The 23,723-nt window shown below is 38.7% G+C and overlaps 1 protein-coding gene and 1 long non-coding RNA gene across 2 annotated transcripts in view; one reads left to right on the top strand and one right to left on the bottom strand.

Annotated features, from left to right (window-relative positions):
- LOC306642730 (contactin-associated protein-like 3) overlaps positions 1–23,723 on the bottom strand; it is a 237,119-nt gene that overhangs the window by 192,622 nt on the left and 20,774 nt on the right. The window contains 2 exon segments of the mRNA XM_079108476.1: positions 9,984–10,177; positions 23,205–23,315. Of these exon segments, the coding sequence (XP_078964602.1) occupies positions 9,984–10,177; positions 23,205–23,315 (305 nt within the window).
- LOC306642755 lies at positions 12,554–23,293 on the top strand. The gene is made up of 3 exons (XR_013758673.1): positions 12,554–12,732; positions 18,511–18,570; positions 23,140–23,293. It is a non-coding gene; the product is annotated as an uncharacterized lncRNA (long non-coding RNA).

Raw genomic sequence — 23,723 nt, 5'->3', positions numbered from 1 at the left:
AGGGTCACATTTTATCACCCACTTCTGGAGGAATGAAGTACTTCAGTGCACCACAAGGGAAGAGCTTGTGCCGGTCTTAGGCCTCTGCCCAAGGTGCCTCTTTCTTGCCTTTACTAACTTTGCTTTGTGCCTGAGCTAAAGTAAACTGTACCCATGTATACAATCATATGTTGAGCCCTGTAATCCCTCCTAGTGAATCAGGGAACCTGGGGAAGGTTCTAGGGCATTCCTGATACAACTTGAAAAGTAATTCTTCTCCAGAGCCTCCAGCAAAAGAAACAAGCAGACAAAACAAGCAGCCCTGCTGACACCTACACACAGAAGTCATCCACATTCACCCAGACATTAGATTATGTCAGCTATGACCTAATAATGGTGTTTTGGATCAAGCCACTGATTGCAGATCACTGTAACAGTAGCAACGGAAAAACAATACAATGACAAAGTCAATAAATGCATATTTCTAAAGTGTGACTATTACAAGGAATTTTTTTAATAGTAAATATTCTAGTCCAAGATCAGAGTGCCAGCAGACTCAGTGCCTGGTGAAGCCCTGCTCCTCAGTGACAACGTGCCCTCCTGCAGAGTCAGAAGGGGATATAAGAGCACTAATCACACTCCTGAACGTGGAGCCATCATGATTTAACCACCTAAAGACCCCACTGGTGACAGCTGCCACACAGGCACTTTTAGAGACAATTACCTATGCTTGGTAATCATTAAGTTTCTTTCAGATTTGTTTTGTTCCAGATAAGGTTCTTGAGAGACACCCATCAGGAACCATTCCAAATCAAAAGAGTAACTGAATCCTCACTCCTGCAGGTGATCTAGAGTAAACTTTGCACCTTATAATACTAACTTCTCTGCCCAGGAGGCATTCCCAAACACCACCAATGAGGAAGAAATATTTCAAGAAGCATAATCTCTGAATAAGCACGCTTGGGAATAGTCCACCCCTGCATATGAGTTTCCCCAGTAAAAAGTCCCTTTTCTCCTTTGGCCAGGTGCTGCTGTGGGAGCTATCCCGAGTGCTCTCTAGACTTGATGCAAGTAATAAACTTTCCTTCACTCTTCTATCTCCTGGTGCACTTACTGGTTTTACATTCACCAAAGAGTGAACCTGTTGCCTTAGGTTAGACCATAACTTTGCATCTTCAAATATAGGGATGGAGGCCATACCATCAAACCATAGCAAAGACAGAGACACAAGATGCAAGGATGGAGCATCTTTCTTAAAGAAGCTCAAAATACAGGCAAGGAGAAAAACTCTACACTGGGATTCTAAGACCAATAAAGCTGAGGTAAAGGGCTAGAGAAAGGCAGAACAGGTGGAATTTAATTGGGTCTGGAGATCTAGAATTATAGATTTCACCCATCTGTTAATTAAGCAAACATTTGATTACCAAGCACCCACCATGCAGTGCTGGGGATGCACAGAGCATAGTTAGGTCTCTGCACAAGCTCCCTGGGAGCAGTAGCAGCAGCTCCTGACACCACTCTACAGCACAGCCTAAACATACAACGCTGGCCAAGGACAGGGGTGGGCAGAACTGTCCTCACACACAAGGTGTAGGTTAATAATGCTCCCCCCATTTTTATTTTTAAAAATCATTTAATAGGAAGCATTTGAAAATTAAAATATTTTCACATGCTTGCTAAGATAATATCAACTTTTCTTAATTGTGAGAACATAATTTAAAAAAAACCAGGGTTCTGGTTCAATATATTTTCATCTAAAATTATAGTTTCAGATTTATTCTTTTTATCATGTATGGCAATTATATTTTGCATAATTTTATGAAAAAATCAACTTTCAACATTAATCCCAGTTTTCAATGGATTCTGAAATATGAATCCTTCACAGGCAATCAAACTACCAAATGATGATAGAAGTTAATTCATTAATTCAAGAAGCATTTACAGAGCAACCACCATGAACACCACTATTCTTGACACTATTTCTCCAGGGGCACCTAACCTGCAATCAAAATGGAATCGGGTGACACTTAAATATGGCTTCCCTCTGGCTTAAGGGGAAAACAAGAATTTTCACCATTTTTCAGTCACTTAATTGGAGTGGGGGTTAAAAATGAAATCCTGATTTACTATAAGAATAAGCATGCCTTATCTATGACTTACTTAATTTGAAAAGCTGTATTTAGTTGTTTTTTAATTTTGTGGTGCTGGGAATTGAACCCAGGGCCTTGCGCTTGTGAGGAAAGCACTCTACCCCTGTGTTTAGTTTTGAACCAAAAGTTTTTGATACTCAGATACCTCATTAAGTTTCAACTCTTACTCCTTTTTTTTTTTTTTTTTTTTTTTTTTTGGTGGTACAGGCAATAATTGAACCCAGGACCTCGAACATTCTAAGCAAATGTTCTACCACTAAGTAATGCCCCCAACCATGTTATTCATTCTTAATCAATGTTTATCTCAACCCTAGCACGAACGTGGTTTTCTTCGAATTAGCTCAACATTAATATCTACTTCTGAACATATACCTGGCACTATTGCCTTAAGGTCAGCACCAAAAATTCTTACAAATTCCAACCTATTTCACACTTTGATCTATTAATAGAGAACTATTTTTTGACCCTCATTTTTAATATTTATTTATTTTTTTTAAATTCATTTTTATTGTAAACAAATGGGATACATCTTGTTTCTGTTTCTACATGAAGTAGAGGCATACCATTTGTGTAATCATACATTTACATAGGGAAATAGTTTTTGATTCATTCTGTTATTTTTTTCCCCCCCCCACCCCTCCCACCCCTCTTATACCTCTATAGAGTCCCTCCTTCTTCCATTCCTGCCCCCTTCCCACCCCCTGTGTGTGTCATCATCCGCTTTTCAGTGAGATCATTCGTCCTTTGGTTTTTTGAGAGGGGCTTATCGCACTTAGCATAACATTCTCCAACTGCAACCATTTGCCTGCAAATGCCATAATTTTATTATTCTTTATGGCTGAGTAATATTCCATGGTGTGTGTGTGTGTGTGTGTGTGTGTGTATATTATAATATATATATATATATTATCTCTCACAGTTTCTTTATCCATTCATCAATTGAAGGGCATCTACATTGGTTCCACAATCTTACAATTGTGAATTTAGCAGCTATGAACATCGTTGTGGCTGTGTCTCTGTAGTATGCTAATTTTAAGTCCTTTCAGTATAGGCCAAGGAGTAGGATGGCTGGATCAAATGGGGGTTCCATTCCAAGTTTCCTAAGGAATCTCCACACTGCTTTCCAGAGTGGCTGCACCAATTTGCAATCACACCAACACTGTATGTGTGTACCTTTTTCCCCACATCTTCACCAACACCTATTGTTGCTTATGTTCTTGATAATCACCACTCTAATTGGGGTGAGATGGACTCTTAGGGTAGTTTTGATTTGCATTTCTCTTATTACTAAAGGTGGTGAACATTTTTCATATGTTTGTTGATTGCTTGTAGATCTTCTTCTGTGAAGTGTCTATTCATATCCTTAACCCATTATTGATCGGGTTATTTGTATTCTTGGTGTAGAGTTTTTTGAGTTCTTTATAGATTCTGGAAATTAGTGCTGTATCTGAAGTATGAGTGGCACAGATTTTCTCCCACTCTGTAGGATCTCTCTTTGCATTGCTGACAGTTTCCTTTGCTGAGAGAAAGCTATTTAGTTTGAATCTGTCCCAGTTATTGATTCTTGTTTTTATTTCTAGTGCTATGGGAGTCCTGTTAAGGAAGTCTGATCCTAAGCCAACAAGTTGAAGATTTGGACCTACTTTTTTTTCTGTAAGATGAAGGGTCTCTGCTCTGATTTCAAGATCCTTGATCGATTGTGAGTTGATTTTTGTGCAGGGTGAGAGATAGGGATTTAGTTTCATTCTGTTGCATATGGATTTTCAGTTTTCCCAGCACCATTTGTTGAAGAGGCTATCTTTTCTCCATTGCATATTTTTGGCACCCTTGTCTAGTATAAGAAAATTGTATTTATTTGGGTTTCTATCCGTGTCCTCTATTCTGTACAATTGATCTACCTGTCTATTTTGGTACCAATACCATACTATTTTTGTTACTATTGCTTTGTAGTATAGTTGAAGTTCTGGTATTGCGATACCCCCTGCTTCACTCTTCCTGCTAAAGATTGCTTTAGCTATCCTGGGTATCTTATTCTTCCAGATGAATTTCATGATTGCTTGCTCTATTTCTGTAACATTGGGATTGTAATTGGAATTGCATTGAATCTGTATAGCACTTTTGGTAGTATGGCCATTTTGACAATATTAATTCTGCCTATCCAAGAACATGGGAGATCTTTCCATCTTCTAAGGTTTTCTTTAACTTTTTCTTTAGTGTTCTGTAGTTCTCATTGTAGAGATGTTTCACCTCTTTTGTGAGATTGATTCCCAAGTATTTTATTTTTTTCGAGGTTATTCTGAATGGGGTAGTTTTCCTAACTTCTCTTTCTGAAGATTCATCACTCATGTATAAAAATGCATTGGATTTATGAGCATTGATCTTATATCCTGTTACTTCACTGATGTCACTTATGAGTTCTAAAAGTTTTCTGGTGGAATTTCCGGGTTCCTCTAAATATGTAATCATGTCATCAGCAAATAGGGATAGCTTGAGTTCTTCTGTTCCTATTCATATCCCTTTAATTTCCTTGGTCTGTCTAATTGCTCTGGCTAGAGTTTCAAGGACAATGTTGAATAGAAGTGGTGAAAGAGGGCATCCCTGCCTTGTTCCAGTTTTTAGGGGGAATGCTTTCAGTTTTTCACCATTTAGAATGATATTGGCCATGGGCTAGCGTAGATGGCCTTTACAAAGTTTTTTCCAGTGTTTTGAGCATGAAGGGATGCTGTATTTTATCAAATGCTTTTTCTGCATCTATAGAAATAATCATGTGATTCTTAACTTTAAGTCTATTGATATGGTGAATTACATTTATTTATTTCTGGATGTTGAACCAACCTTGCATCCCTAGGATAAAACCCACTTGATTGTGGTGCACTATCTTTTTAATATATTTTTGTATGCAATTTGCTAAGACTTTAAGAGTTTGTTGAGAATTTCTGCATCAATGTTCATTAAGCATATACTAAAATTTTCTTTCCTCGATGTGTCTCTGTCTGGTTAAGGTATCAGGGTGATATTGGCTTCATAGAATGAGTTTAGGAGGGTTCCCTCCTCTTCTACTTCATGAAATACTTTGAGAAATATTGGAATGAGCTATTCTTTAAAGGTTTTGTAGAACTCGGCTGAGAACCCATCTGGTCCCCAACTTTTCTTTGTTGGTAGGCTTTTGATGACTTCTTCTATTTCATTACTTGAAATTGATCTATTTAAATTGTGTATGTCCTCCTAGTTCAGTTTAGGCAATTCATATGTCTCTAGAAACCTGTTGATGTCTTCGAGATTTTCTATTTTGTTGGAATGTAGATTTTCAAAATAGCTTCTAATGTTTTGTATTTCAATCCTGTCCGTTGTGATATTTGCTTGTTCATTCCAAATGTTAGTAATTTGGGTTTTCTTTCTTCTTCTGTTTGTTAGTGTGGCTAAGGGTTTATCAATTTTGTTTATTTTTTCAAAGAACCAACTATTTATTTTGTCAATTTTTTCAATTGTTTCTTTTGTTTCAGGTTCATTGATTTCAGCTCTGATTTTAACTATTTCCTGTCTTCTACTACTTATGGTGTTGCTCTATTCTTCTTTTTCTAGGGCTTTGAGCTGTAGTGTTAGGTCATTTATTTGATTTTTTCTTCTTTTATTGAATGCACTCCATGAAAGAAATTTTCCTCTAAGTACTGCTTTCATAGTGTCCCAGAGATTTTGATATGTTGTTTCATTGTTCTCATTTACCTCTAAGAATTTTTTTTAATTTCCTTCCTGATATCTTCTGTTATCCGTTCATCATACAATAGCATATTATTTAATCCCCAGGTGTTGGAGTAGTTTCTGTTTTTTACTGTATCATTTATTTCTAACTTCAATCCATTATGATCTGATAGAATACAAGGTAGTATCTCTATCTTCTTGTATTTGCTCACAGTAGCTTTGTGGCACAATATATGGTCTATTTTAGAGAAGGATCCATGTGCTGCTGAGAAGAAAGTGTATTTGCTCTTTGTTGGATGGTATATTCTATAAATGTCTTTTAAGTCTAAATTATTGATTGTGTTTTTGAGACCTGTGGTTTCTTTGTTCAATTTTTGTTTGGAGGATCTGTCCAGTGGTGAGAGAGGCGTGTTAAAATCACCTAGTATTATTGTGTTGTGGTCTATTTGATTTCTGGAATTGAGAAGGATTTGTTTGACATATATGGATGAGCCACTATTTGGGGCATAGACACTTATGATTGTTATGTGTTGCTGATTTATGCTTCCCTTAAGCAGTATGAAATGTCCTTCTTTATCCCTTCTCACTAACTTTGGCTTGAAGTCCACATTATCTGATATGAGGATGGATACTCCGGCTTTTTTGCTGTGTCCGTGTGCATGGTATGTTTTTCCCCATCCTTTCACTTTTAGTCTGTGGGAATCTCTTTCTATGAGATGAGTTTCTTGCAGGCAGCAAATTGTTGGGTCTTTCTTTTTAATCCAATCTGCCAGTCTATGTCTTTTGATTGATGAGTTCAGGCCATTAACATTCAGGGTTATTATTGTGATATGATTTGTATTCCCAGTCATTTGGCTCATTTTTTTTTTTTTTTTTTTTGACACGACTTGATTTCTCCTTTATTTGGTTGTTCCTTTAGGGTAGTTCCTCCATTTGCTGATTTATATCATTGTTTTTCATCTCTTCCTCATAGAATATTTTGCTGAGAATGTTCTGTAATGCCAGCTTTCTTTTTGTAAATTCTTTTAGCTTTTGTTTATCATGGAAGGATTTTATTTCATCGTCAAATCTGAAGGTAAGTTTTGCTGGGTATAAGATTCTTGGTTGGCATCCATTTTCTTTCAGAGCTTGAAAAATGTTGTTCCAGGCCCTTCTAGCTTTTAGGGTCTGGATTGAAAAATCTGCTGATATCCATATTGGTTTCCCCCTGAATGTAAATTGATTCTTTTCTCTCGAAGCCTTTAAAATTCTGTCTTTATTTTGTATGTTAGGTATTTTCATTATAATGTGCCTTGGTGTGGGTCTGTTGTAATTTTGTGTATTTGGAGTCCTATAAGCCTCTTGTACTTGATTTTCCATTTCATTCTTCAGATTTGGGAAATTTCCTGATATTATTTCATTGAATAGATTGTTCATTCCTTTGGTTTGTTTCGCTAAGCTTTCCTTAATCCTGATAATTCTTAAATTTGGCCTCTTCATGATATCCCATAGTTCTTGTAGATTCTGTTCGTGATTTCTTACCATCTTCTCTGTTTGGTCAACTTTGTTTTCAAGATTAAATATTTTGTCTTCAATATCTGAGGTTCTGTCTTCCAGGTGTTCTATCCTATTGGTTATGCTTTCTATGGAGTTTTTAATTTGGTTTATTGTTTCCTTTATTTGAAGGATTTCTGTTTGTTTGTTTTTTCAATATCTCTGACTCTTTATTGAAATGATCTTTTGCTTCCTGTATTTGCTCTTTTAACTGTTGATTGGTGCAATCATTGAATGCCTGCATTTGCCCTTTCATCTCATCCTTGAATGCCTGCATTTGCTCTTTCATCTCCTCGTTTGCTTCCCTGATCATTTTGATTATGTACATTCTGAACTCCCTTTCTGACATTTTTTCTGCCATGCTGTCATTGGATATTATTGCTATACCATCTAGGTTTGTTTGGGACATCTTCTTCCCTCATTTCTCATATTGTTCAGGTATCTACCCCTCTAGTAGTGAAACTCTGGGATATTGCAGATTTCCTCTATTGACTAATATTGTCTCTGTAGATTTCCAATAACTCACCTCTTAGCCTTCAGTAGCTTGAAGTCTTGGAGGAACTTGCTAATGTGGTGCTCCACTAGGAAGCTGGCCTTCTGTGGGTGGTGGCCTTCAGGTGGGGTATATTCCCTGGTGGCTCTGAGTTGGTCCCGAGTCTCTCAATACCTCCTCTTCTTGGCTCCTGGGTCTTGTCAAAGGTCCTCTAGCCTCCTGTAGGTGTCTCGGAAAGGGAGTTGCCCTTCCAATGATGATGGCCACACCCTCAGGAGTAACTCACAATGCCTGCACCAGCCTATAAAGAAGCCTCTGTCTAACACCGTGATGGCAACAAACCTCGGTGTGGTGGTCGGGCAGTGGTGGCATCTGTATTTGGTCTGGTAGTTGGGCAGATTGGCTACCTGCCGCCCCACTCTGCAAGGCAGGTGAGTTGGGTGCCTGCCTGCTACCTCCGCAATGCAAGCTGCCCGACTCGCTCGTCAACTCGCTCCACGACTACAACCAACCCGTGATGGCACTGACCTAGGTGCAATTCAGGCGGGGTAGCTCAGTTATGACATCTGTCCTTGGCCTGCTGGCTGGGTGGGTTATCTGCCAGCTTCTTACCTCCGCGATGTAGGTGGCCTGACTCAGCCACCAGCTCGTGCGACTGCCACCAACCAGTGATGGCACCGGCCGAGAACTATTCTTGATTCAATTAAAACCAACATGAACTGCCAAGCTAAAGAGAGTTTCAGAGATAAAAACAGACCACAGTCAAAAAAAAAAAAAGACCACAATCTATTTATATATATATAAATAAGTAAATAATACTTATATATATATATATATAGTATATATATATATATATATATATAGTATATATATAAATAAGTAAATAATATATAATAAGTAACAGAATTTTAACAAAATTCTACCGAGGACAATTTGCTACCCCAGGATTATGATCATTCTATGGCCTTATAGCCTTATTGATAAGTGATGTGCTAGGAAGTAGTGGCTTTTAAGCTAACCTCCTTCCTCTTGCCATGGAAACTGAGGAAAAAGAAAAAGTTATCCAATATCCTTAGCCTGAATTAAATGAAGCTAAACTATGTATCTTGTTATTATGGTAAGTTATACATTAGTGCAAACTTCATCACTTTACTCATTTTTAGGCCTCCAGTTCTGTAGCATTGAGTTCATTCACCCTGCTGTGCAGGGATCTCCTCCACCAATCTCCAGAAAATTTTTCATCTTCCCAAACTGAAACTCTATATCCACTGAATACTAGCTGCCACTTCTCCCCTCACCCAACCACTGGCAACCACCTAAATTGTATTTTCAATAAAAAGCAATTTCTTCTCCCTCTGACAAACCTTCCTCAATCCATACCCCCACTGGGTGCTCCACCAGCCAGGTACAGGTACTGTACAGAGGGCTCCAACACTCTCCCTTTACAGTCTTTCAGAGCACAGTAAAATTGACACATTAAGTAATAAGTCTGTAATAAAAAAACTAGAGTTATTAGAATATTCAAAAAGTTAAGTAATCAAAATTTAAATCTTTTAAAAGAAGCATCAACATGTACTCAGAAGTTAAAAAAAAAAAGTCACTTATCATACCATTTTAAATAACTGAAAATAGTTATGATTTCCAGGACTCTCAAAGAGTCCTGAATGACAAGGGCCACCTAGGTCCCTGAACACATCCTCCATAGGGAGATCCTCCATTACATGTATTTAAGTGTCTCTTAGAAATCTCAGTTAATCAGAGGTCAGAGAAGAATGAATTTATTGGATTTAACAATGCCAAGGCAATGCAAACTACTGAGTAACTGAACAAAATTAAACGTATTCTAAGCAACTTCTTGATCCCTAGACTCTACATGACTTAAAGGAATGATGAGAGGACATTCTCAGTATTTCACTGAATTATAAAACTGTTCTACTTTTACTTATTTCATTAATTAAACATGGGCAATGTGTTTTTAAAAGCCACTTGTGTCTTTAATGCACTTGAAAGCTTATTCAGGTGCTTTTGGAGGCTCTGTTTCTATAGATGATATGATAGATTGCAGCAACCTGTAGGAACTGGCAAAATTCATACTCTGACAAACCGTGTTTCCCAACAGAGGAACATACCAAGAAGCTTTCTTCTCTTCGATACTGTTTCCAGTTCCTCCCACTGTCACTGAACATCAGGAGGTAGCTGGTCACCCAGTCGGAGCTCCCATATCCTCCCTGGGTGGCCACAGCCGTGACCTTCATTCTCTCTCCAAGGTCAATCTGCAGCCACTGGTATTTATCTGATACAAATGGAGTCCAGCCACCAGCTCCTTTTCATGGAAATGGAAATAAGAAAAATGGTATATTTAAAATCCAGCATTTTGCCTCATTGTACCCCTGAAAGCAAGATAGGTCCCTAGCAGCTCTACTGGAGGAACTAGAAAAATTCAACCAGGGTTTTCACTCTGATCTGGAAATAACGGCTTCAATATGTGGCACCACTGTTTCCATCAGTGCACAAAGAATATAGGCTTCATTAAATTGGACTAAGTAAACTTCCTTGAATGGATTATTCCAGGACATCCACCCAATGAAAGAAAACATACTAGCTCTGTGTACACCAAATAAAAATTTTTAAAAACTTCAAAAAAGCATATTAAGAATGTGAACATCAATGAAACATAAAAATCATAGTTTCAAATTACAAAACATATACTATCTCATAATTATGCACACACACAATAAAGACCACAGGAAGGGTAAATTCATGAAGCCTACATTAACCATTCTGATCTATAGCTCTTAAACCCTGGCTTTCTGGTGTTCACTAGTTCAATGCTAATCTGAGTAGAAGCTGAGTCAACTCAGCACAGGATTGAACAGCACATCAAGGTTCCTTGGAACTCTTGCCTTTACTGGGATTTATGCATGATTTGCCCTTTACTGGACATGAAGAAAAATATCCAGACCACAGTACAGCTAAAAAACCTTAATCCTAGATTCCCAGTATTAGGAAGCACAATCCTGATGGCTGGGATAGTAAGATGGTGATAGCATGAAGCACTCGGATGCTTGCAAACTCATGGGACAAACAGACATCTCAAAAACAATTTGAAATAAAGTGCAGTGGAGGGTGGAGGGTGCAGGAGTAAAGGAGATTTCTGTGCAGAAAAGGAAGAGTTCTGAGGGGCGATTCACAAGGTTTAGAGAGAGCCCCACCCGGCAAGTGGTGCCTTCCCTCTCTGGAAGGATGGTGTTTCCCAGGCATTCAAGACAATAGAACAGAACAGAAATGACTGTGCTTTGTTGTGTCCAGTACCTGCTAAAATAGACGAATTAGGGGTGCCCAAGCATATACTGTTGATGTACTTTATTCTTCCATTTTAACACAAATATGAGGTGTACACAGCTGTCCATCAATACCACCAGGGACTTGGTCCAGGAGCTCTTGAATACCAAATTCCAAGGATGCTCAAGTCCATTATATAAAATAATGTCATATTTGCATATAAACCACTCTATATCCTTTAAAACCTCTACATCACTGAAATCATCTCTGGGTCACTTGCAATACCTAATACAATGCAATGCCATGTACACAGACAGAACACAGTATTGTTGAGGGGAAATCATAAGAAAAAATGTCTGTACATATATGGGACTTTTTTTTTTTTTTTTTTTTTTTTGGACTGGAGGTTGCTTGAATCTATAGTTAAGGAATCCATGGATTTAGACTCAGATTTTTCTTACTGAATTTTATGATTTTCAAATTAGTATGTAATTATAAAAATGTGGAAATAAGCTTGAAAATCCTCTTTCTAATAATGTCTAGAAAATAGCAATGTCTTGTCAATGACCCCTAATAGAAAAAAATGCTTTTTTTTTCTAATTTTCTCCCAATACTCATACCTAAGTCGAGGCTCTGATAATAACTGACAGTTTCAGATTACATTCATTCTTAATTTATTTTTGAGATGTGTCAGTTCACCAACTGCTAGCGCTGACACCCATGCCCTATTTATAAGTAAATGTGCTTATGAGGCAGAAGTTGGGATTATCTGGCCCCTGCATCAGGACTCCTGGAGGAGCAGGTGGGAACATGCAGAGCCCTGCCTCTTGACTGCATCCTCCGTGCACAGCGCTACACGCATGTGCTGCTATTCCTCCAGGAAAATGTAAAGCTTACAGATTGATAAACCCAGGTTCCTTCTAAGATTTCCTCATTTGCAGCAATAAATCTTTCTTCAAATATTTAAAATTTTCCTAAGCAAAATGTCTTTTTCTTTGATCCTGAATCTCCCAGCTGTAATTATGGTTGTTCTGCAGTTAGTGCATTTTCTATATTTTTACTTTGAAATAACTTCAGATTTATAGAAAAATTACAAAGATTGTATAGGCAATTTCCATATCCCTATTAACTAACTAGCTTCCCCAGAACACTTTGATCAAAACTAAGATACTAACATTAGGACAATATTATTATTTTTTACTGAAAAATAAAAATTACATTTACTTATGGTGTCCCACTCATTTTGACATATTCATGCATGGTAGAGTGGCTACATCATAAAATTAGCATATACACAACCAAAATACTAAGTCTTTTGTGGTACATACATATAACCAAAATACTAACTCTTTTGTGGTAAGAAGACTTAAAATCTACTCTCAGCAACAGTCACATGATAGAATAATTATGTTCAGGAGATCAGCAGGACAATGCCATTAACAAGACCTCAAATTATTTTGGTTGCCTGAATTTTCAACTCATTCCCTCTCTCTGGTCCAGGCTCTACTCCAGGATCCTACATTAAATGTCATCATCCAGTCTCCTTAGAGTCCTCCAACCCATGACGAGTTCTCAGTCTTTGCTTTTCATGACAAGGTGAGTCATCACTCATTGCCTTTCTGCCTACTCCTACTGTCTGTCTAAACTTTCTGATAAAACTTTTGGTAAATGTGAAGTCTGTCTGGTTGTAGCTGAGAGTTAATTGACAATCCTAGGTAACATTCCCACTGCAACAGTTTCTGATTTTATAGCTATTTTTTTTTAAATGTTAGAAATTAGGTATTGATTCTTTTATGTTAAAAATTTCTACACTTGAAATTTTAGATGACTCAGTCTGACCTCTAAAAAACTATTAACTTTCCTGTATTCTAGTTTATACTAGTTAGTAATAAAGTTCTCAAGAACATATTAAGGATACGATTCTTTTTTTCACTTCACCATCTTTTTGTCCTTTTTATTCTTTCTCTGGAAGCCAGGAAATATAATTAACATGGGAAACCATGTAGAATAGCACAGCCAAATGAAAAATATTAGCATGTTCCCAGCATGTAGCCCTGGGACCAGCTTCTCCCCCAAGCGCAGCCCCATCCCTGCAGGCCAGCTTTCAACATCTGCACGGAATCTACCTTGAACATTTCACATCCCTTACCTGTGGGGAGGAGGTGTTGCTGGTATCCAAATTAAGCAACTTGATCATGGGGGTTCCCTGATAAAGTATTGAAACTTCAGAACACCCCCTGCCAAAAGGCAATCATGTCAGCAGGAAAACACAGTCCCAGGTAAACCCCAGATTCCTGCAGGCAATGATGCTGAGCTGCTGGACTTCTGTGCATGCCCGTTGTTATGGTTTGGATGTGAGGTGTCCCCCAGAAGCTCACAAGTGAGACAATACAGGAAGTTTCAGAGGAGAAATGATTGGGTTGTAAGAGACCCATTAGGGATTAATTCAAGTGGTAGGATGTGGCTGGAGCAGACTGGAATTGGGGCGTGGCTTTGGGGTATATATTTTGTATCTGGAGAGTGGAGACTCTCTCTCTCTGCTTCCTGATGATGTGAGCTGCTTCCTTCTGCCATTCTCTTCCACCATAATGTTCAGCTTCACCTTGAGCCCTGAGGAACAGAGCCAGCTTTCTATGGACTAGGACCTCTGAAACCATGAGCCCTCAAATAAACCCTTCCTCCTTTACAGTTGTGCTGGTCAGGTCATTTAGTCACGACAGTGAAAAAGCTGACTAAAACATCCACTGTCCACAGTAGCGGGGCAGTTGGTGCTTTTTCTAAAATTCAATAAAGTGTTAAAGAGAGTGAGTGGAGAATATACAAACTCTGACCTGAGGAATACTAGGGAGCTTGAGACAGTACTGGAAACCACTCTTGCCCAACAAAAAAACCAAAACATTAATTCAAAATTAGAAGGGCTGGGCTTGAGGGCAGCCCCCTTACTAACAAGAATCAATAGATTGTTTGGGGGCAGGAGTGGCTGAGGCGGAGGATCACAGGTTGAAGGCCAGCCTCAGTAACTTAACGAGACTGTCTCAAAATTAAAAATGAAGAGGACTAGGGATGTTAACTCAACAGTCTTAAACTTATCAGCCTGCATTACCAAACACTGCAAATCTTCAGTAAAGACCACAAAGGAACCAGTAGCCCCTGAAATGGAGCCCAGTATTTCTCAATTACCATTTCACAATGACCAATCCTGAACCCACAAGAAAGGTGCTCCTCACCACAGCTCTTCCTCTGCCCACAGCACAGGCTGCTTGTCCACTGCTCCTTATTCTCTAGTTTCAGCCCCTTCACAGAAAGCTTGGCTGAATAAATAAAGCAAAACAAAAGCAATAACAACAAAAACCTATTTATGCAAATAAAAACATGTCCACGGGCCCCAATTGCACAAAGCAAGGACCTCAATGTTGGGAAGTCACCTACTACAAAAACATCCTTCCCCCAATAAGAAAAAAGGGATGTTTATTTTGGGATTGGGATGAAGATTCAATAGATGAATGAAGTGCCTGGTAATTTTCCTTCAGGTGTCATCACCTGATGGAAGACAGGCTGCCTGCTGCAGATATTGCTGCCCTTGCTGCAATTACAGCAAGAGGTCACACCAAATGCTGTGATCTGCAGCCATTTCATGACTTAGTCATCAATCACCTGCCACTTTTACTAGAGAGTCCTCAAGAGCTGACTCAAATGTGCTGACTAATTTGGAGAAGATGAGAAAATAAAGAAAACAAAACTAGCCCAAACATGTAACAAGCCCAGGAGCCTCCCTGCCTTCATTACCCGGGCCACAGACAGTAATGACACTAACCACTGCTCTGGTGGCATTTAGGCATATACTGCCCAAACAAGTCAGAGTGTCAGTTTTGTGCAGAGGGGAATGCTCAGGTGAAAGGTGAAAATTAGGGCATGGCTTCCTCAAATTTTAACAAGGCAGAGCAGAGAGATATCCAAAGGGAGAAATGCCAAGTGGCTTATGTGAAATGAAAGACCTGCCCATCTTCAGGGCATCCAGAGGTCACGCAAATAAATACTAATTTGGCATTACTGCCAAGGAAGGTTTCCCAGCAGGTCACTGTTAACATTGTTTCTTTTCCTCACTTAACTGCACCTGAATTCACAGGTGTCTCATTAGGGGTTCAAGATGACCAGGGTGAGTTGGAAAAATATAAGGGAAGTGGGAAATGTTCCCAGGGAAGACTTAGGCAGCACTGTGATGCTCCCTGCTCAAAACCTCAGAGATCTCTGGGTTTTACACCTTGAGGTTTTTGCGCATGACCCTGCCTACTTTGCTGAGGGGAATTTACTAAAGCATTTGCTTTAGCTTTGACTCCTTAGGAAACAATTCCAGTTATCTACATGCAGCCTTTCTGGCTGTGAGGGTATAGAAAACGCAGAATCCTTCCTCTGGATCCATATAGGTGTGCTCTGACTCACTTCTTCTATGCTTCCAACAATTTTCCAGAAGCCCAGCTGGTTTGCAGTTTCCCAGACACCTAGTTGTAAAACAATTCCTTATGAAGTGCAGATGCACTCTGCAGTGGCTTTGCAATTAAGCAACTCAAAAGTAAATTCAAAATAACTTTATATTGGTCAATCTGAGATATTCATTAAATGTCAGTAATATTAAAGATATGTAAGTACATTTAAAACCAAGTCTTTGGTAAGTGGGCCATAATCACCCTCTGGGCATGTACTAAAAGAATAGTTTAAGATGGTAAATACATATCTTCTGAAGTGCCAAAGGCTCCATCAAAGATCACTTCCTACCCCTCACCCCATCATTCTCAAAAATTTGATCATTCAAAGAGTTCGTCACAAAGACTCCTAGTGAAGAAAGAATCCTGACTTTGACAATTACTAGCCAATAGCAAACACAGGTGACCCAGTCTCATTTATACTAATCAACCCTTGTATTTCTCCGACTCTGAGAACCTGTGCTCCTCGCTTAGTTACTTTCTTAGTTAACTTTTAAAAATCACTAATTCTGGAAGATACTCAGCTTAGCAAAAATACTATTAAGTCTCCCACTACCCCTGCTGTAACTAGCACCTCAAACATAGGAGTTATGATGATAATGGCTTTTAACAAGTTTACTTTTCAGGCATGTGAAGATTATTTGTGTTAAAATCAAGGACTCTACCCAGAGGCCTGTACATGTGTGCAGTGGGTTGCCTATAAATGTCAGGAGGTCAAACCTCCACCCTCAGAACATGTTAATGCTGCCATTTTCTGAACATGCATCCCAGGAGGAGCCATGAAGCTTGATTATACCAGTGAAAACCACTGATTACTTGGGACTCCAATCACCATCACCCACACCTTAAATATCCTGCTTCTTTATCCCATAAATATCCCCAAACCCTATCCTCCAGGAGGCAGATTTAAGACTTAGGTATTCTACCTCCATGCTTGGCCAAATTGTGGATAAACTTTTGCTGTTTTCCAAAACTTATTTCGGTGACTGGTATGTTGTGTGGTAGGCAAAAGGAACCTGGCTTGTGATCACATCGTGAGAGGTCACCACTGGCTCCCTGAAGTTTTGTGTGCAGCATCCCCAGGGACAACTTTCAGTGCCCTTTCAGCATCTGACATTTGTTTCTGTAGCTCTTTTTACACAAACACCTGTTACTACTATGTGTTGATCCATTTTTCTTATGTGCACTCCTGAACAAGTGGTAAAGGAAGAGGCTAGAGAGAAACAATGACATCTCCAAGATCTGTGTTGACCTGGTGTTCAATGTAGCTCAGAGTGTACCATGAAAAAAAGTTAAAATATAATAGGTATTTTGAAAGGGAAAAAGAGTACCTAGTTTGCTACCCAACTAGGACAAAATTTGGTTGCCCCTAAGAAGGGTTCCAGACACCATTTGGGAAGGTACCAAGTAAGCCTTAGGTACTACTTGCTTTCACATAAATGGGAAACTTTCATGGCAAAATTGTGGCCACCATCATATACTGATCAAGAAGAGTATATACACAGAAAAAACTTTGAAATAAGCTGTTCTATTTTTCATTCCTCTCCTTTAGTTAATGCTACTTTCAAGAGATCATTATACTTTTAAGCCCAAGAGAAGCCAGGGAGAGTAAAGAACAACCCAGAAAAGAGGAAAATAGGATGTGATGACTAGCACATAGTAGGACAATAATCCACAATCCTTGCTCAGGAACAAAGGATCAGAGGATCAAAAAGGTGAGAAGAATATGTTAAAAACATAGGCAGGCTTTTGCTTTGCTTCCATGTGGAATTTAGGGATAATACCTTGTAGGGGTTAAGGTAGTCATCAGCCATTACCACCCTTTGCCAAATAGTGGTGCTCCTCAACTTACCATGGTATTATATCCTGATAAACCTGTCATTTGAAAATACTGTAAATGGAAAATGCATTGAATACACCTAACCTACCAAATATCACAACATACTGTAGGGTATGGTTGTTCACCCTCATAATTTGATCACATGGCCCAGAGAAAAAATAAAATACAAAATTCAAAGTACAATTTCTACAGAACACATATCACTTTCACACCACAGTAAAATTTCAAAATCACAAATTGGACAATGCCAAGTCAAGAGAGTCTGCAGATCCTGGTTTCCTACTCCTTGGCCACATAAAGCATCCTTCTTCCATGTTCCCTGTGGTTTCACAGGGCAAAGAGACTAGTCATGGCAGCTGAGCTGTGGGTGGAAGTGATAGTTCAGTTCTCAGCCTAAGCTGTCAGGACAAATCCATCAATATGTTCTTTCCCTTCCTCACAGTAACCCTGTGAGGTCATCAAAAGGAGCCAAAGAAATGAGCTGAGTCTGACTGAATCTATACAAAAGATCAACTTGACAGGGGCAAAATACACATAATCAAGGTCCTGACTTGCTGCTCAGGCCAGAAATGAGACTCACAGACTTCAGGGAGGCTACACCATTAGCAAGAAGTAAAGTGACAGGGGACACATTCAGCACAGGATGATGACTGTTCCCTGAGAACACTTAGGAAGTCCACCACAGGCTTCAGGAGCAGAAGTCAACTTGTTTTCAAGGTTAAAGCCGGACAAACTTCCTCAGCACACAGCAAGAGCCAAGGACTAACATGAGGAGCTGACACACACCAGGATGTTTCCTATCTCACAGTTCCACAAGCACAGGAGATTGTACTGTGCAAGGAAGGAACAGCACTAAGAAATCTGAGCATTCCCAGAAAATGGTCAACCATCCAAAAGAAGCAACTGAATCCCGCAGAACTTGATTCTGGGGGTAATTTTATAATTAGGCATAGTTGGTAGACAAAAACCACAACTAACACAACCTCCCTGAAGGATGCTGACAACACTGAAAACAAACATGTCTGGTTCATTGTTTGTCTCCTCTGGTAACAGGCTTTCTGGAGAATATGGAGGCTCTGAAGCTAGAAAAGGAGCAGAAAAGAACCTGAGCAGGTGAGTGTTTCCCTTCCACGTGATGACTCCAGGGCAGATTCTGTTCAAACCTTGTTGTTTCAGAGCTTTTCCTCCCAGGTGCCACCATCTAGCATTTCATAAAAACTGAATAAATAAAGCTATGTAGCTGCCAACACAGGGCTCTGTGCACCAGCACATGGACATATTTCACATACATGCTTTTACCTTTGGCCTGTCTACAGCACTTCATACCCATAGTGCATCTGTAGGGTTTAAAAAAAATTTTTTTTTCAGGAAAAAAAATGATAACTTAAAAATAGGAAATCTCTTGGCCCTTGTAGGTCTAAAATTTTTAGGAAGAACAAATAAACAGAACTAAGCATCTGATGTGGAAAGGCAAAAAAAATCCTGTATTAAAAGAAACTAGGTTATATGAAAAAATGTTAGGGAAAGATTTGCATTGAATATTTAGTAACATTCTGATTTGTATCAGGAGTTGACATACTTTCAGATATTTTAAACTATTATTTACTCTTTCAAGTTTATTTAAACATTCTCGGATTAAAAGTCAATGAATTTTATATCATAAGCTGTTTGCAGAATTCAAATAGTCAAACCCCATATTGTAAGGAGCTATTTAGAATCTTAAAGACAAATCTAAACATTTTCCCCAATCTAATCACTTTTATTTTCTTATTTATCTTCCTGATGCCCATAATATAAATGTATATTACTAACTGTATGGAAGTGAGAAATAAGTATCTAAGTGTTACCAAGAATTTCCACAATGCTCAGCAATGAATAGCATTGGAAGTATTAGGCAAATATTTTCCTGACTCCACTCACAGATGAGCACAGTCCATGTTGGGCGGAAATGTGCTCAATGGCTCAGCATTGGTAAGGCTGAGAATTACAAGGAAAAAAGGAACAAGCCAATCAGTTCCATTTATCTCCATCTATTTTTGTTGTACAATAAATGATACTGCATTCTCACTGCCACTTTTGATAGACAATTTCCACTGTCTCCAATGGGGTCTCCCATGAAGGTGGCCACTTTCAGCTTTAGAGCCTACAATCTCAGCATCTGAGTTGTGAACAGAGCAGTCTTTTCCTGGAAAGGAGCATTTATGCAAGCATTTTGGGGAAGCACAAAAGAAAAAACCTGAATATGCTTCTTCCTACTCAATTTCAACCACTTCTGCCAAGATCATGGCTCTGGTCTCCAAGCCTGTACCTAAAGCCCCCATGACTGACAGGATGAGAAGGTGGTCCTGAGGTTGGAAGGCAGCAGCATCCGGAATGCTGTGAGCCAGCTTCATCCAAGGTCCCTAGACGCCCTGCACAAGCAAAATGTGGAATGAAAGGCTCACAAGGCTACTTTTGGAGATAGTGTTCTGGGTGTTTATTTTTTATTTTTTACTTTTTAATTTTTGGATAAATTTGGAGTACAAAGTTTTGTAAGAAGATTTTGAGAAGAAAAAAGTGAAAATTAATATTATAGCATGTTCTTATTTAGAATGCAAATTTCAGCAATCTGCTTTATATGAGACATTAACTCTTGGTTTTAGAAAATATAAATTTAATTTTGATGGCAACAAAGTGTACAAATCCAATTTTTTATAAATTTATATCCATATCTAATGACATGAATTTTCTTAATTGACTTCTTAAAAATCTATTAATTTAAAAAATTTTAGTACAGGCATTTTTAAGGTATTCACTTTTCAACTGTTTATGTTTCTTGGTATAAAAAGCTAAAGCAGGGGTGGGGTTGTAAGTCAGTGGTAGAGTGCTTGCCTAGCATGTGTGGCACTGGGTTCCATTCTTAGCATCATATATAAATAAATAAATAAAAATAAAGATCTATGTACAACTAAAAAAAATTTTTTTTTAAAGGTAAAGCATATTATGTCAGGGTCACTGTGTTAAATGTATACTCAGAACCCAACCTCGGGCTTTTAAATGGGAATTCCAGAAGAATCACCATGAGCAGAGATTTTTAAAATAGACTCCAAAAATATAGTGTGTACACACACACACACACACACACACACACACACAATGAACAATGGAATGTTTGTTACTCAGCCATAAAGGAGAATGAAGTTATGGCATTTTCCTGTAAATGAATGGAATTGGACATTCATGCAAGTGAAAAAGCCAATACCAAAACACAAAAGGCCAAATGTTCTCTCTGATATGCAGATGCTAATTCACAATAAGGGGAGGGGCGGGAAGGGAAGAATAGAAGTACTCTGGATTAGACAAAGGGGAATGGGAAAGACAGTAGAATGAATCAGACATAACTTTCCTATGTTCATATATGAATACACAACCAATGTAATCCCACATAATGTAAAACCAGAAGAATGGTAAGTTGTTATCTGTTGGGGGCTATGCCTTGCGGATGGCGCTGGGATGGCGCCTGGCAGCTAGCCAGAGGTTGCTTTGATCACATCGGCAGTGAGGAGGTTGATTAACATAAGCACACTCAGGTGATTTATCATTGGTCGTATTCAATTAAGTCCATGCACACAACGCGAGCACAGGTTGTTCCAGAGTGCTCCTGCTCGGGACTGCTCGTTTTAACCTTTGCCGTGATAGGGCACCTGGCTCCTCCTCTGATCTTAACTGGTGTGGCCCGCCCTCCACCTCCTGGAGGGAATATAAGCTGGCAGTAGGCAGAAGGCAAGAGCAGCAGTAAGCAGAAGCAGCTAGAAGAAGCAGCTAGCCCTCAGATAGATAGCACCTAGTTCACAGGATGCGGGAAGCAACTCTAAGAAGAAATAGATCTCTGATAAGCGTAGAAGCCTCCCTTTCTCTCAAAACTTCCTGATTAGCAAAGTCTCTCTATAAGCAAAACCTATCTTTCTCTCAAAGTTTCTCTTCCTCTAAGCAAAGCATCCCTTCTTCTCAAAGTCTCTCTTCCTCTATAAATTAGTGAATATAGGAAAAGTAGTTTATTTTCAGTCCACCTCCGATAAATACCGGCGCAATTGTTGTATGTATAATATGTCAAAATATATTGTACTATATTGGGCTGGGGATATAGCTCAGTGGGAGCATGCTTGCCTTGTAAGCACAAGGCCCTGGGTTCAATCCCCAGTACCACCAAAAAAAAAAAAAAAAATACATTCTACTGTCATGTACAATTAAAAAGAACAAATAAAAAAGTAAATGAACTCTAAGAGTATTTAATTCTATGTTGTATGGTAATGCTAATCCATTACTATCTCTAACAATTTGTGCTTCCAGTAGGGAGCTCATAAAAATCACTGACTCAAGTGTGGACACAAGATCACTGGCTATGATGCTCACCCCCTTGGGAGTTGCCTCTCTGCCTTTAGGCCCTGGAAACACCTAAACCTGCCCAGACCTCTATTCAGTCTCTCAGTACCCTTCATAAGACCCCTTTCCTTTATTTGTCACAAAATGTTGCTAAGAAATATTTCATTACTTTTCATAAATCAGTAGAAAACAACATGAATACATAAAATGCATGAATTTAAAAAATAAAATTATACACATAAAACAGAAAATACAGATAATCCTTCAGAAGAAATGTTGATATATTAAGCTTTGTAAATCATACTTCGGGAATGAGTTTGAACTCTGCTAGTTCTATCAAGGAATATTTATTGAAACACACATTACATGCAATCAGAGGAGCAACCATAAACACTAAATCTCATCAGTTGATTGCTACTCTCTTACAAAAAAATTAATTTAAATAAGTAATAGAAGTAGTTTGAATTTACAAGATGAATTTTGTAACTACCATTTCACAATTCTGAGCTAATAACTTTTTAAATTAAATACAATGGAAATAAGTGATCCTAAACTTGGAGACTTTTCCCAAGTTTACTCAAGTTTACTCAAGCTATACTTAAACCCATATCTTTGAAATATTTCATAAAGGCAGCAAATACTCAACTCCAAGACTACATCATCAACATTTATACTTTGAGGGGCAGAGTTAATTTTAAGTTGTACTTCCTAAATGAATAGCTCACCTTTCACAGAAAAATCAGTCTATATTTTTAATTATATTCACTGATTTAATCCTCTGAACTACTACTCATGCAACAGAAAAGATAATTTACTCAATGACACTGGAGTCCTATGATGGAACAATACACCTTCAAAAAGCAAGCCTGCTGCTTCCTTCACACTGCATAAGGAGGGAATCCCTACTATCAGCACAGCCTTCCCCTGGTCTCCCACATGATGTCCCAGGATGGTGGTCATTGCCCAACAGCGGCCCTGGACTCTTCCTATCACAGAGACATTGTGTGGTGGCCTGCTGACTTCCCCCAGTGGCTCCGATATTAACTCATTTACTTATTTATATATTTCAGTCTTTCATGATCAGCTCACTAGACTAGTAACTTTCCATAGCCTGTTCTCAAACTAAAAAGAAATGGTATAATTGGAAATAATGAAGAGCCCCAAATAATTCCCTTCTGACTTAATTTCCTTAATAAGGAAGAAAGCTATTGAAACAAAATAAAAATAAATTTATAGTAAAAATAAAGCAAACAAATGATAACATGAAAAATTAATTTCTTCAAATTCATTAAAATGCAAATATTAATTTTTGAACTACAGGAATGGAAAATAACTAAGGATGAAAGGTCTCTCTGAGGAAGGAGCAGAAACAACAGCTAACTCACCATCTCTCCGATTTAGACTTGCAAACCCAGGGCCGTGGCTGCTGGACAGCTCTGAGGAGCTGCTGAAGGATGCCCGGGACAAGGCAGAAGCCAGCGGAGCATCACAGTTGTCTGCAGGGAAAAGCAACACATACATGCAGGTTAAACACTGGTAGAAGCTCTCCTTTCTCCTCTTTCTTCTCTCCTTTCTTTTTTAGTTAAGAGGATAGAATTTGCACAGACTTGCTTGTAAGTGCATTAGCCTATATTTAACAAAAAGCTGATGAGAAAAATAAAAGTCTTGGGTTCCAGCCTTTGTCATTGTCCATAGTGTAAGTATTCCCAACAAGGCCAATTCAAAGCCCGCAGCGTAATGTTATTGAACTCGCGGCTGGGAAGGCATGCAATCACCCACCACATAGCATTTCCACCATGCACACTGATGACATGGAAACAGCCTGAAGAACAGGGTAATAGCAAGACAGCCCAAAAGAAGTAGTAAGAGGGGAGTTTTGATAATTGATTACCTGTGTTTTTAAT

The sequence above is a fragment of the Sciurus vulgaris genome (assembly GCF_902686455.1).
Source record: "Sciurus vulgaris genome assembly, chromosome: 13".
In the NCBI taxonomy this organism is placed as follows: domain Eukaryota; kingdom Metazoa; phylum Chordata; class Mammalia; order Rodentia; family Sciuridae; genus Sciurus; species Sciurus vulgaris.
This window is presented reverse-complemented; position numbering and strand designations above follow the sequence as displayed.